The following is a 14836-nucleotide window of genomic DNA, read 5'->3' as shown; positions in this document are numbered from 1 at the left end:
TAGTCTTTCCCCTGCTTCTCTTAGTCTTTCCCCTGCTTCTCTTAGTCTTTCCCCTGCTTTTCTTAGTCTTCCCCTGCTTCTCTTAGTCTTTCCCCTGCTTCTCTTAGTCTTTCCCCTGCTTCTCTTAGTCTTTCCCCTGCTTCTCTTAGTCTTTCCCCTGCTTCTCTTAGTCTTTCCCCTGCTTCTCTTAGTCTTTCCCCTGCTTCTCTTAGTCTTTCCCCTGCTTCTCTTAGTCTTTCCCCTGCTTCTCTTAGTCTTTCCCCTGCTTCTCTTAGTCTTTCCCCTGCTTCTCTTAGTCTTTCCCCTGCTTCTCTTAGTCTTTACCCTGCTTCTCTTAGTCTTTACCCTGCTTCTCTTAGTCTTTCCCCTGCTTCTCTTAGTCTTTCCCCTGCTTCTCTTAGTCTTTCCCCTGCTTCTCTTAGTCTTTCCCCTGCTTCTCTTAGTCTTTCCCCTGCTTCTCTTAGTCTTTCCCCTGCTTCTCTTAGTCTTTCCCCTGCTTCTCTTAGTCTTTCCCCTGCTTCTCTTAGTCTTTCCCCTGCTTCTCTTAGTCTTTCCCCTGCTTCTCTTAGTCTTTCCCCTGCTTCTCTTAGTCTTTCCCCTGCTTCTCTTAGTCTTTCCCCTGCTTCTCTTAGTCTTTCCCCTGCTTCTCTTAGTCTTTCCCCTGCTTCTCTTAGTCTTTCCCCTGCTTCTCTTAGTCTTTACCCTGCTTCTCTTAGTCTTTCCCCTGCTTCTCTTAGTCTTTCCCCTGCTTCTCTTAGTCTTTCCCCTGCTTCTCTTAGTCTTTCCCCTACTTCTCTTAGTCTTTCCCCTACCCCCTCCTATCCCCACTGTCCATGCCAGTCAAACTTATGTGTGAAATGCAATTTTGCATACAGCTGGAACTATCAGTTTGTCCATCTGGGGATATCATGGTTAACTATGTGTGTGACCACAGACTGTAGGGTGTGTGTGTGTGTGTGTGTGTGCCGTAAGCCAGGTGGTTTGATGAAAAGAGACAGAATATCATCCTAGTCTCCTGCAGGGAGACTAGGATGATATTTAGACATTGGGTAGAGAATGTTGCCACGGCAACAAATCCGAATCAGTGCTTGAATGGGACTAATTCTTTGACCTTAACCCAGTGGATCTGGAGCCCAGTCCTCTGCACGGCCTACTTACTCATGGGAGCAGGGATCACATCCAACTCTCCAGGGCTCCAGACTAGATCACAGAGCCAAGCCATGGAAAGGGGACAGAATGGGATGAGGGGATGCGAACAAGGATGAGATGGGTTAGAAACTGCCATCAAAACTCTAGTCAAATTCATTCATTTACTCTGGTGAAATTCATTCATCCATCCATCCATCCATTCATTCTCCATGGAACACAGTGTGCTCCGAGGCTGAGCTGTACCCTCAACTGTGAGAAATGAGAAGAAGGCTATGAGCTGTTTCGTTGGCAGTGATGACTCCAGAGTCCGGCTGACTCCCTCATCTCCGCTGTCCTGAAATGGCCTTTTGTTATGACCGGAGGAGCAGGCTGTAACATTTTGGAAGAGTTGTCAGAGCTAAATCATGGAGCAATAATAGAATGCGAAAGAAGGGCAGGAATCGTCACCGACTATCCCCGATCAGTGGAATGAATAGGGAGCTATGTGTCAGACAGTGAATAGATGGTAGCTTAGTTTAGTAGCTCTGCTCTTTCCTTCAAAACAACTTTTACCCCCCTGCCTTACTCCGTGTGGTATTTGACATCTCTCTCCAGCTCCTGAGTGATGTTTGGGAAGACAAAGGCTTGTAATGGAGACTATTAGTCAGACAGACAGACCTTCAGGGCCTAACTCATGTGGCCTCATGTCTCTTCTTACTCATCCCCAGTACAGACAGACAAACGGACACATGTCCATATCTGTTAAAGTGTAGTGCCGTTGTAATCTCCCCCTCACTAAGGTCAGAGAACATTGGCAGGGAGGGAGAGGTGTCTGAATCAGCAGGTTGAGAGGCAACCTCCCTCATTCACATCTCTCTCTCTCTCCTCTCTTGCACCAGCATGTCCTTTTCTTTTCACTCCCTTCTCTGTCAATTGTTTTCTCTCCGCCTCTTTTGCTTTCACTTTCTCTCACACAAATACACTTGAAATCTTTCTGCTCTCTCTCTCTCTCTCTCTCACTCACTCACTCACTCACTCACTCACTCACTCACTCACTCACTCACTCACTCACTCACTGCACTCACTCACTCACTCACTCACTCACTCACTCACTCACTCACTTCTCACTCACTCACACACACACACACACACACACACACACACACACACACACACACACACACACACACACACACACACACACACACACACACACACACACACACACACACACACACACTGAATGGTGATGCAATGTGACATGAACTGGATGCAGCCTATGCTAGTCCTGTTCGCCATTCTCTCACGAATCCCCTGCTTTACCATCTGCTACCACAGTTCATGCATGGGCTGTGCCATCACTCCATCAATCTCTTCAAATACATCACGTTTTCTTTCCAGTGTGGGAAATTCATTAGCCTATTTAACTAATGTCAAAATGATCTATTTTTCCCTGAATGTTGATAGGTTCGTTCTTGTTTCGCTCCAGTTCACATTAATTCCATCCCCTATGAATAAAACATGTATCTCTCTCAATGCATCATGTTTTACCCACCGTTGGACATAAGTTACGAGGACTGTTAAACACTGAGTGTACAAAACACTCGGAACACCGTCCTAATATTGAGTTTGCACCCCCTTTTGCCCTCAGAACAGCCTCAATTCGCCAGGGCAATGGACTCCACAAGTTGTCGATAGCGCATCCACAGGGATGCTGGCCCATGTTGACTCCAATGCTTTCCACAGTTGTGTCAAGTTGGATGGATGTCCTTTGGTGCGTTGCAGTTCTTGACACACTCAAACCGGTGCGCCAGACACCTACTACCATACCCCCGTGCAAAAGCACTTAGAATTATTTTGTCTTGCCCAGTCACCCTCTGAATGGAACACATACACAATCCATGTCTCAATTGTATCCAGGCTTAAAAATCCTCCTTGAACCATGTCTCCTCCCCTTCATCTACGCTGATTGAAGTGGATTTAACAGGTGACATCGATAAGGGATCATAGCGTTCACCTGGATTCAGTCTATGTCATGGAAAGAGCAGGTGTTCCTAATGTTTTGTACACTCGGCGTACAACTGGTCTAAATTATGTGTGTATGTTTTTGATCTCTAGGTTCTTCTTCACACTCGATTAGTTCCGTCCCGGAGCTACATGAATAATTATCTCTCCCAATACATTGGTTTTTCCAGTGTGGGAAATTCATTAGGCTCTATATTACTGACTCCTAAATTAGGCGTGTTTCCCTTGAGTGTTGATAGGTTCTTGTATTCGCTCCAGTCAGTAGCTCTAAATCTTGTCTTCTTTTTGTCTTCATTAAACTATAGATGTGCGATTACTAGGATATTTATCTTGCGGCCGTTTGGTGTTGGATGGTTATTATTTGTCATAAACTCATTTTTACTGTAGATGTGGAATTAGTGTGTATAGCTTGAGGTGTGATTGATGGCTATATTCTCTGTGAAATCTTTAAAAGCAATATTTATTAGGGGACCTGCCCGGGAACATGCTGGGGCCTGCTCAAGACCTCACTCACACAGGGAGTGCTTTTCAAAAGAAGCACACCTTTTGACACGCACACTTGTATGACAAGATACACTATCTGTCAAGCTTCCTCAAGCACAAGGAGTACTGGCAGTCATTGTCCAAGAAAGACCCACTGTTTTACCCTCTGGTTTGCTTTTGAAGGACTTATATCATGTTCCAGGGCTGATCAAGAAGAACTCCCAGCCATATGTATTCTAATACTTTTATCGTCCCTCTTGTCTTTTTTTTGAGAGAGAGTGTGTGTCCTCCGTAGCTTTTCTTCACTGCCGCTCTGTGTCCGACTCCTCTCTCTGCGTTAAACATTCCAGCCAACAGAATAAACAGTGGGGCCATTTAACAGTAATGGTGTGTGGGGTATCTTTTTCTCCCCAGGCCGTGTGTGTGTGTGTGTGTGTGTGTGTGTGTGTGTGTGTGTGTGTGTGTGTGTGTGTGTGTGTGTGTGTGTGTGTGTGTGTGTGTGTGTGTGTGTGTGTGTGTGTGTGTGTGTGTGTGTGTGTGTGTGTGTGTGTAACTGACTGTCCCCTCTTCTCTCCATCCCCAGGCCTCCCCTTCCAGAGAGCTCCATAGAGAAGATGAAGCGGTTTAGGAGGAGGCTGTCCCAGACTCTGAGAGGGAGTCAGACCATCGACGAGTCTCTGTCTGAACTGGCTGAACAGATTACTATAGAGGAGAATGCCGTCAAAGACAACAGTGAGGGTGTGTGTGTGGGGGGGTGTGAGGGAGAGTGAATGTGTGGTTATGTGGATGTAATGTACAGTGGATTTGGAAAGTGTTCAGACGCCTTCACTTTTTCCACATTTTGTTACGTTACAGCCTTTATTCTAAAATCGTTTTTTTCCTCCTTATCAATCAATCAATCAATCAATCAATCGTATTTATAAAGCCCTTCTCACATCAGCTGATGTCTCAAAGTGCTGTACAGAAACCCAGAAACCCCAAACAGCAAGCAATGCAGGTGTAGAAGCACGGTGGCTAGGAAAAACTCCCTAGAAAGGCCAGAACCTAGGAAGAAACCAAGAGAGGAACCAGGTTATGAGGGGTGGCCAGTCCTCTTCTGGCTGTGCCTACACACAATACCCCATAATGACAAAGCAAAAACAGGTTTTTAGACATTTTTGCAAATATTCAGACATTTACTCGCACCTTTGGCAGTGATTACAGCCACGAGTCTTCTTGGGTATGACACTATGAGCTTGGCACACCTGTATTTGGGGAGTTTCTCCTATTCTTCTCTGCACATCCTCTCAAGCTCTTTCAGGTTGGATGGGGAGCAGCTCTTCATCAAGTATTTTGCTCTGTTCATCTTTTCCTTCATCCTGACTAGTCTCCCAGTCCTTGTCGCTGAAAAACATCGCCAGAGTGTGATGCTGCCACCACCATGCTTCACTGTAGGGATGGTATTGACCAGGTGATGAGCTGTGCCTGGTTTCCTCCAGACGTGATGTGCTTGGCATTCAGGCCAAAGAGTTCAATCTTGGTTTCATCAGACCAGAGAATCTTGTTTCTCATGGTCTGAGAGTTCTTTAGGTGCTGTTTGGTAAACTCCAAGTGGCCTTCATGTGCCATTTACTGGGTAGTGGCTTCCGTCTGGCCATTCTACCATAAAGGCCTGATTTGGTGGAGTGCTGCAGAGATGCTTGTCCTTCTGGAAGGTTCTCCCATCTCCACAGAGGAACTCAGCCACTCTGACAGAGCTCCAATCGGGTTCTTGGTCACCTCCCTGACCAAGGCCCTTCTCCCCCGATTTCTCAGTTTGGCCCGGTGGCCAGCTCTAGTGTGTTGATGGTTCCAATCTTGTTCCATTTAAGAATGATGGAGGACACTTTGTTCTTGGGGACCTTCAATGCTGCAGAAATGGTTTTGGTACCCTTCCTCAAATCTGTGCTTCGACACAATCCTGTCTCAGAGTTCTACTGATAATTCCTTCGACCTCATGGCTTGGTTTTTGCTCTGACATGCAGTGTCAACTAAGGGACCTTTATATAGACATGTTTGTGCCTTTCCAAATCAAGTCCAATTAATCCATTTAGAGTCTCATCGCAAACGAGTTATTTCCGTTTTTTGTTGTTGTCTAAAAACCTGTTTTTGCTTTGTCATTATGGGGTGTTGTGTGTAGAGGGAGGAGATAAATATGAATAATATGAATCCATTTTTAGAATAAGGCTGTGACGTAACAGTGTGGAAGAAGTGACGGGGTCTGAATAGGTTTGCGAATGCCGATGGATAAGCCTACGTCTGGCTTGTGTCTCGTTTCACTGCAGACACAGCAGATACTTTTTCTTCTTCTCTTTAACATCCGGGAACACACACACATCATCATCATCGGTGTTACTTCTTCATGTTCGAGTCCGGTGAAGGCTGTAGCCGGCGAGGCGTCAAAACAAAGATACGGTGACATAGCTGGTTAGTTATCTCTAAGCTTGGGATGGTCTAGCGCCTGCTGTTGACGGTGGCTGCCACGACGTTGCTATGGTGCTGCCTGTTCAGGGTCTGGAACGTTCAAGAGTTTCCATGACATTGCCATGGCGACTTGGAGGACTGTGAGAGCAGCTGGGCGTCCTCCTCCTCCTCCGTTTTATCTCGTTATTCCTCTCCTGGCTTTCTTAAGGTTTCCCCCAGATCCCCTCTCCTTATATTATTCAATAGCTTCAGCTTCCCTCTCCTTTTCCCCGGCTCCCCTCTCCTTTTGTCCTACAGAGGATGTTGTTTTGTGTGTGTGTGTGTTCTCTTCTTGTGTGTGTGCGATTGTGTTTGCCCATGAGCATGGTGTACGCACCTGTGTATTCTGCTGCGGAGAGGGATTGCGTTGGGCTGTCTGCAGTGTGTGGGACAGTACAAGTCTCAGAGAGAGAGGAGACAGAATGGAGTGTCCAGATGAGATCAGATGAACCCACCATGGTGTCAATCATTGGGATGAATCCTAATGTCTTAGCCTTGATCTGATTGTGTAACACATCAACATAACAGGGGCACACAGCGGTAGTAGTGGGATACGAGATTTAATGTGTGCGCCTGTCTGTATGTGTTATCTAGTAAGGGAGGGAGTTTGTTTGTGGTCATCTGTTGTGTTGATGGACATTGATGGACATTGTTTGTTTCCTCTCTAACGTAATGCTCTTCCTCGATCTTTAACCCTATTGTCATTGTCGTATATGATCAGGACTATAGATATCACCTGAGATTGAGGTGATGTTTTAGTTCTAAGATATGAATTGCCACAAAGATGTTTGTTCTTCAAATTATGTATTTTATCGGCTGAGCTACTATGTTCGCTTAGGGTCATTTTGTCATTTGAGTGAACTATCCCTTTAACGGTTATGTCAATCAATCACTGTGGGTGGGATTATCAGGTGTGGTGGCAGAATGTGTGTGAGTCACAGAGTTGGTACAGTTTCAGACCTGTCAATCAATCTCTGTGGGTGGGACTTTGAGGAAAGGCGGGGTATTAGTAATCTAGTAAGAAACACATTTGTCTAGTCTACTCTTTCAGTTGAGTTTATTGTGTCTAAACCGAGGAAAAAAGATTGTGTTCTGTCAAGTAAACATGGATTCCCTGTTGAGAAACGATATACACTGAACAAGAATATAAATACAACATGTAAAGTGTTGGTCCCATGTTTCATGAGCTAAAATAAAAGATCCCAGAAATATTCCATAAGCACAAAAACACATTTTGGGCACAAATTTGTTTACATTGCTGTTAGGGAGCATTTCTCCTTTGCCAAAACAATCAATCCCTCTGACAGGTCAAATCAAACATTTTTGGTCACATATACACATGGTTTATGCGTAGCGAAATGCTTGTGCTTCTAGTTCCTACAGTGCAGTAATATCTAACAAGTAATCTAACAAATTCACTACGACTACCTTATACACACAATGTAAAGGGATGGAATAAGAATATGTACACATAAAATATATGTACACAGATGCAATAGATGGTATAAAGTACAGTATATACATATGAGATGAGTAATGTAGGATATGTAAACATTATTAAAGTGGCATTATTTAAAGTGACTAGAGTGAGTGGAGTCTGTATGTTGGCAGCAGCCTCTCTTTGTTCGTGATGGCTGTTTAACATTCTGATGGCCTTAAGATAGAAGCTGTTTTTCAGTCTGACCATATGACCTGACTAAAACAGGGTGTAGCCTCCAGACCCTCACTACAGTATGATAGATGGTGCCCCAAGCCAAGGTGTCTGTATTGTATGTACTGGACTGAACTGAACTGGTTGTCACAATAGATCTCTCTCTCCCCCTTCCACAGAGCCCATGGTGAGGAACGGTCATGGTCTCCCCCCCTCAGCCCACAGTGTTAACTCCTTCCTGCACCAGTACACTGGTCCCTTTAAGAAGCCCCCGCTACGGAGACCTCAGAGTGTCATAGGAGGAGGAGGGCTAGGGTCTCTCATGGCCATGCCCCGCAACGGCAGCCGCCTCGGTGAGACACACACACACACACACACACACGGGCATGGACACAGAAACACACACAGTGTCACTTGAGTCAGGGGAGAGGGCAGGACAGTGGAAACTAACCAGGGAGTGGCTGCTATAGTTCCCAGCAGCTGTGGATGACATCAAGTTGAGTTGATGGAAAGAATAACCTCACTCATACGTTTATGGGCCCCCTGGTCTTATCAACCACTGTTTGAACAGTTATCCAGGACTTGCATTTTTGAAATGTTGACTTCATTTAAAAAAAAAAACAATCTGTGTCTCTCTGTCTCTGCCCCGCCTCCCCTCCTCTCCCCCTCTCTCAGACATTGTCCATGAGAACATGAAGATGAGTTCTGATGGAGAGAGTGACCAGGCGTCGGGGACGAGCTCAGACGAGGTGCAGTCTCCCACAGGGGTGTGTCTAAGGAACAGGGGCAACCGACGCATTTCCGCAGAGGTGAGTCTGACACCCCCTTCATCTCCCCCCATCACTGCTTCACCAACTCATACGGAGGAAAGGAAGTGTTGTTTGGGAGCGACTCATACTCTCTCGGAGGACAGGTTTTGAATCATTTCAAATGTTTTTAACAGTAGCATTTCTTTAGTTAGGGTTTGTTTTATCTATCAGCGGGATGAAAACATTTTTTCAACATTGACATTAACAACCACCACAGAACATTCCTCAAATGTTCTCATTAGGTTACCAGGTAATGTAACAAGTATAATCAAGTTTTAGTTGTCACATACACATGGTTAGCAGATGTTAATGTGAGTGTAGCAAAATGCTGGTGCTTCTAGTTCCGACAATGCAGTAATATCCAACGAGTAATCTAACCTAACAATTCCACAACAACTACCTTATAGACACAAGTGTAAAGGGATGAAGAATATGTACATAAAAATATATGAATGAGTGATGGTACAGAACGGCATAAGCAAGATGCAGTAGATGGTATCAAGTACAGTATATACATATGAGATGAGTAATGTAGGGTATGTAAACATTATATTAAGTGGCATTGTTTAAAGTGGCTAGTGATATATTTATTACACCAATTTTTACATTGTTAATGTGGCTGGAGTTGAGTCAGTATGTTGGCAGCAGCCACTCAATGTTAGTGATGGCTGTTTAACAGTCTGATGGCCTTGAGATAGAAGCTGTTTTTCAGTCTCTCGGCCCCAGCTTTGATGCACCTGTACTGACCTCACCTTCTGGATGATAGCAGGGTGAACAAGCAGTGGCTCGGGTGGTTGTTGTCCTTGATGATCTTTATGGCCTTCCTGTGTCATCGGGTGGTGTAGGTGTCCTGGAGGGCAGGTATTTTGCCGGTCCTTCTGTAGCTCAGTTGGTAGAGCATGGCGCTTGTAACGCCAGGGTAGTGGGTTCGATCCCCGGGACCACCCATACGTAGAATGTATGCACACATGACTGTAAGTCGCTTTGGATAAAAGCGTCTGCTAAATGGCATATATTATTATTATTATATTAATGTTTGTATACCTTTAAAGAACACATTTAATGAATGTGTTCTAGGAACGTTCTTGCAACGTCAGGTGAGTGTTTTATACAAACATTTTTATAAATCATCATTACGACTGGACATTCTTTGTGTTTTAAGAACATTTGCCGTGACCTAACGAATGTTCTGGGAACTTTTACAAAACCAATTATGGTTTGCTGGGACACCACACGCAGGTCCTCATATGCTTGATGAAGCCATCCGTGTGACAGACCCGACTATTACTGTTGTTTATCATCAAACTATCCAGGTGTTCTCACCTCAGCTTAACATGGGGTGGTTTCAAGTCTTCCTATTGCATGTGGATGTTTGGCTTTGAAAAACATTTGACTATAAAGTGCGTATGCTGAGGGATATCCACTAGGAAAAGAGAGTGGTGATTTTCCTGCCAAGTACATAGCAACAAGACCTGCCTTGGAAACAAACAAAAACTGAAAAGAAAAATCAGTGGGCATTCACACAACATCAAAAGCCTCGGGTGATTATTCTCATGACGTCAACACGTGATGTATTGGCTTTCATACTGTAGCATATTGACAGAGAGCACATCTATTCTCTATTGATGGACTGTACGCGTACAAAGAGGTTTGAGCCAGGACTAGACATTGGGTAAATCAAATCTTCCCATCCTTGCTCAATTTGGCACTCCTCATGAACAGCTACAGCGGTATGCACATTCACACAGCAAGTCTTATTATTAAAAGATTATTTTTTAATATATATATATTTGTAATAGTGACTATTACAACAATACTGAATGAACACTTATTTTAACTTAGAATAATACATCAATCAAATCTATTTTAGTCTCAAATAAATAATGAAACATGCTCAATTTGGTTTAAATAATTGCAAAAACAAAGTAAAAGTGCAATATGTGCCATGTAAAAAAGCCAACGTTTCAGTTCCTTGCTCAGAACATATGAAAGCTGTTGGTTCAATATTCCCAGTTCTTCAATATTCCCAGTTAAGAAGTTTTAGGTTGTAGTTTATTATAGGAATTATGACGTGTTGACTATTTCTCTCTATACCATTTGTATTTCATATACCTTTTACTATTAGATGTTCTAATAGGCACTTTAGTATTGCCAGCCTAATCTCAGGAGTTGATAGGCTTGATGTCATAAACAGCGCTGTGATTCAAGCATTGCTAAGAACTGCTGTCAAACGCAGTAAAGTTTGAATGCTTACGAGCCTGCTGCTGCCTACCACCGCTCAGTCAGACTGCTCTATCAAATATCAAATCATAGACTTAATTATAATATAATAAACACAGAAATATGAGCCTTTGATCATTAATATGGTAAAATCCGGAAACTATCATTTCGAAAACAAAACATTTATTCTTTCAGTGTAATACGGAACCGTTCTGTATTTTATCGAACGGGTGGCAACCCTAAGTCTAAATATTGCTTTTACATTGCACAATCTTCAATGTTATGTCATAATTATGTACAATTCTGGCAAATTAGTTCGCAACGATACAGGCGGCCCAAACTGTTGCATATACCCTGATATACCCTGCATGCAATGAACGCAAGAGAAGTGACAAAATTTCCCTAGTTTAATATTGCCTGCAAACATTAATTTCTTTTAACTAAATATGCAGGTTTAAAAATATATACTTCTGTGTATTGATTTTGAGAAAGGCATTGATGTTTATGGTTTAGGTCCAATCGTGCAACAATTGTGCTTCTTTCGCGAATGCACTTTTGTTAAAACATCACCCATTTGGCGAAGTAGGCTGTGATTCGATGATAAATTTACAGGCACCGCATTGATTATATGGAACGCAGGACAAGCTAGTTAACCTAGTAATATCATCAACCATGTGTAGTTAACGAGCAATTATGTGAAGATTTATTGTTTTTTATAAGATAAGTTTAATGCTAGCTAGCAACTTACTGCTCATTGCTGCACTCGCGTAACAGGTGGTCAGCCTGCCACGTAGTTTACTCGTGGAATGCAATGTAATCGGCCGATTACCGATTGGTATGAAAATTTGAAATCGGCCCTAATTAATCGGATGAGCTAAACACCTTCTTCGCTTGCTTCGAGGAAAACAACATCCGTGGCCAACGTGAGTAAGTCATTGAAGTGTGTTTTTGAGTGTGCAAGACTTTCGGCCCAGACGTTATTCCAAAGCCGCATCCTCAGAGCATGCGCAGACCAGCTGGCTGGAGTGTTTACGGACATATTCAATCTCCATATCCCAGTCTGTTGTCCCCACGAGCTTCAAGATGTCCACCATTGTTCACATACCCAGAAAAGTGAAAGTAACTGAACTAAATTACTAACGTCCTCATAGCACTCACCTTAACTAGAGGTTGGTGTAGTACCATATCACCTCCACCTTACCCGGCACCCTAGACCGACTACAATTCACATATTGCCCCAACAGATCCACGGACAACGCAATCAACATTGCGCTACACACTTCCCTATCGCACCTGGATAAGAGAAAAGACCTATGAATGCTGTTCATCGACTACAGCTCAGCCTTCAACACAGTAGTGCCCTCCAAGTTCATCAATAAGATCAGGGCCCTGGGTCTGAACCCCGCCCTGTGCAACTGGGTCCTGGACTTCCTGACGGGCCGACCCCAAGTGGTGAAGGTAGGCAACAACACCTCCGCCATGCTGATCCTCGACATGGTGGCCCCTACAGGTGTGCATGCTCAGGCCCCTCCTGTACTCCCTGTTTGTGCCCAAGCATGTCTCCAACTCGATCATCATGTTTGCTGACGACAAGAGGCCTGATTGGTGGTAGGCCTGATTACCAACAACGATGAGACCGCCTACATGCATGAGGTGAGAACCCTGGCGGAGTGGTGCCAGGAAAAGAACCTCTCCCTCAACGTCAACAAAGGTGCTGATCGTGGACTACAGAAGACCGCAGAGAGAGCACGCCCCCATTCACATGGACGGGGCCGCAGTGGAGAGGGTCAAAAAGCTTCAAGTTGCTTGGCAACCTGAAATGGTCCCTTCACACAGACAGTGAGATGAAGAAGGCGCATCAGACTGTTAAACAGTCACCAATAGCCGGCCTCTGCCCAATACCCTGCCCTGAACCTTAGTCACTGTTCTACCACCCGGTACTCTACCCTGCACTGTAGAGACAGCTGGCCTATGTACATAGTCATAGAACACTGATCACTTAAATAAATGTTTACATACTGTTTCACCCACTTTATATGTGTATATACTGTATTCTCGTCATGGCTCATCCTATATAACTTATTTTGTTATTTTTCTGAATTTGTGTGTATGGTTTTATTTATTTTCTATTGCTAGGTATTACGGCACTGTTGGAACTAGAAACAAGCATTTCTGATTTCTGCAAATCTGTGTGAGTGTCACGCCCTTAGGCCAGGGTGTGACTAGGGTGGGCATTCTATGTCCTTATTTCTATGTTTTGTATTTCTATGTCTTGGACTGGTTTGGTTCTCAATCAGGGACAGCTGTCTATCGTTGTCTTTGATTGAGAACCATACTTAGGTACCCTTTTCCCCCACCTGTTTTGTGGGAAGTTAACTTTGTAGTTGTTCAGGCCACATAGCCCAAAGCTTCACGGTTGTATTTTGTTTTGTTCTTCGTTTTGTCGGCGTCATTTTAAAATAAAGTTCAAATGTACATTTACCATGCAGCACTTTGGTCCAGTCCTTCAGCCAGCCGTGACAGCGAGCGACTAGAAAACTTTGATCAGATGTATTTATTTGATTTTATATCGAAATAGTGTAGTATGACAGTACAGAGAGAGAGTATTATCCGTCAATGTACTATATGACTGGTTTGAGTCTGGTTGTGCTGGTTAAACTCTGAGACAGGGAAACCCACCGTATGTCCTTTACGACTTGCTGGGCCATCACCAGGGAGAGGTCCGAGGGGGAGCGTCTGATTGGAGGTCCACTCCAGCTGTGTTTATTGGTTGTTTTGACCACAGGACCTCTGGAGATTTGTCAGGGGCTCCTGTCACTGCATTCCAAATGGCACCCTATTCCCTATAAAGTCCGCTATATGGGCCCTGGTCAAAAGTGCTGCACAACATAGGGATTAGGGTGCCATTTGGGATGCAGGCCAAGTGTTCAGGCCATATTAAAAACGACCAAACCCCACCAAAATGTTAAGCAGCTTATTTCAGCGGGGCTACACTGTAACGTGAAACACCACAAACTCTACCACCTGTCTCTCCTGTCTGCCTCCTGTAGGTGATCCACAATCGATTAACTAGCTCCCGTTTGAATCTACTCGCAGACTCCTGCTTTTTGTTTGTTGGTTTGAGCCGTTCCAATTGGCTCCCTTCGGGCAGCGCAGCTTCAGCCCAGAGCACCACAACACATCACATGCCTGGTGAGTGGCGCAAGTGTCATTAGGGAGAGAGGAAGGAGCCATACACCCTAGGAGCCTTTCTGTCCCACTGCTCCATCAATAGCAGATCCTTACAGTACACACTGCCATGCTCCCTGGGGCCTATCACACAGCTCCTACCAGCACGCCTGGGTGACGTTGCCTGTAAGGCACATAGGAGAAGAATAGAACATATTATCCACCATACAGAATGTATAAAACATCATACACTAGCCTGAAATCCAGAAACTGTTTTGCTAACATTTCACTCCAAGGAGTGGCATGGGGGTGGAATGCTCACTTATAAACAGACTGGTACCCAGGCCGATCATATACATCATACACACTTAGAACACGTAGCTTCCCAAATAGCAGGAGGGGATTCCCTGTTCTCCGTGACTGAGCCTCCGCTGTGTCTGTGGCAGAGTCTGTGAGTGGAGCTGGAGCAGAGGGAGGAACGTGCCCAATTTGACTGGAGCACGGAGCGAGATTCCCAAAGGCTGGAACGTTGGCCTTCTCGGCCGCTCCAATTTCGCTCCAATAGCACCCCAGTAGTGCTCACTTCACAAGCTCAGGGTATGCCTGCCCCAGCATGTATTTGTAGGCTACTTGTGTGCTGCCGATAGCCCCTTGCTTTAGCTACTGTCATGGAATTCGCTAAATATTTTCATAAATAAACTGGTGCAAATCAAAGGATACCTACAAAGATGAGAACTGAGAACCAAGAGCCAAAATCTGATCTCTTAAAAGTTTCCTTCATTTTTGTTCTATTATCTATACAAAAGGCCATCATTGATTTTGGCCCAATAGGCCTGACATATTCCAACTTTCATGGAGTTTTATGTGTTGA

General features: G+C 44.4%; 1 protein-coding gene across 3 annotated transcripts in view; it reads left to right on the top strand.

The window, feature by feature from the left end:
- LOC118400909 (cyclin-dependent kinase 17-like) overlaps window positions 1-14836 on the top strand; it is a 51782-nt gene that overhangs the window by 13612 nt on the left and 23334 nt on the right. Inside the window, exons 2-4 of one of the 3 annotated variants that reach the window (XM_052474651.1) lie at window positions 4220-4368; window positions 7948-8121; window positions 8444-8577. In XM_052474651.1, coding sequence (XP_052330611.1) covers window positions 4220-4368; window positions 7948-8121; window positions 8444-8577 — 457 coding nt within the window. Of the gene's footprint in view, window positions 1-4219; window positions 4375-7947; window positions 8122-8443; window positions 8578-14836 lie in introns of all 3 variants that reach the window. The other 2 variants (XM_052474650.1, XM_052474652.1) reach the window with 2 other exon arrangements.

This window comes from Oncorhynchus keta, chromosome 22 (genome assembly GCF_023373465.1).
Source record: "Oncorhynchus keta strain PuntledgeMale-10-30-2019 chromosome 22, Oket_V2, whole genome shotgun sequence".
Classification (NCBI taxonomy): Eukaryota; Metazoa; Chordata; class Actinopteri; order Salmoniformes; family Salmonidae; genus Oncorhynchus; species Oncorhynchus keta.
The sequence above is the reverse complement of the archived record's forward strand: the minus strand, read 5'-3'. Positions and strand labels throughout refer to the sequence as shown.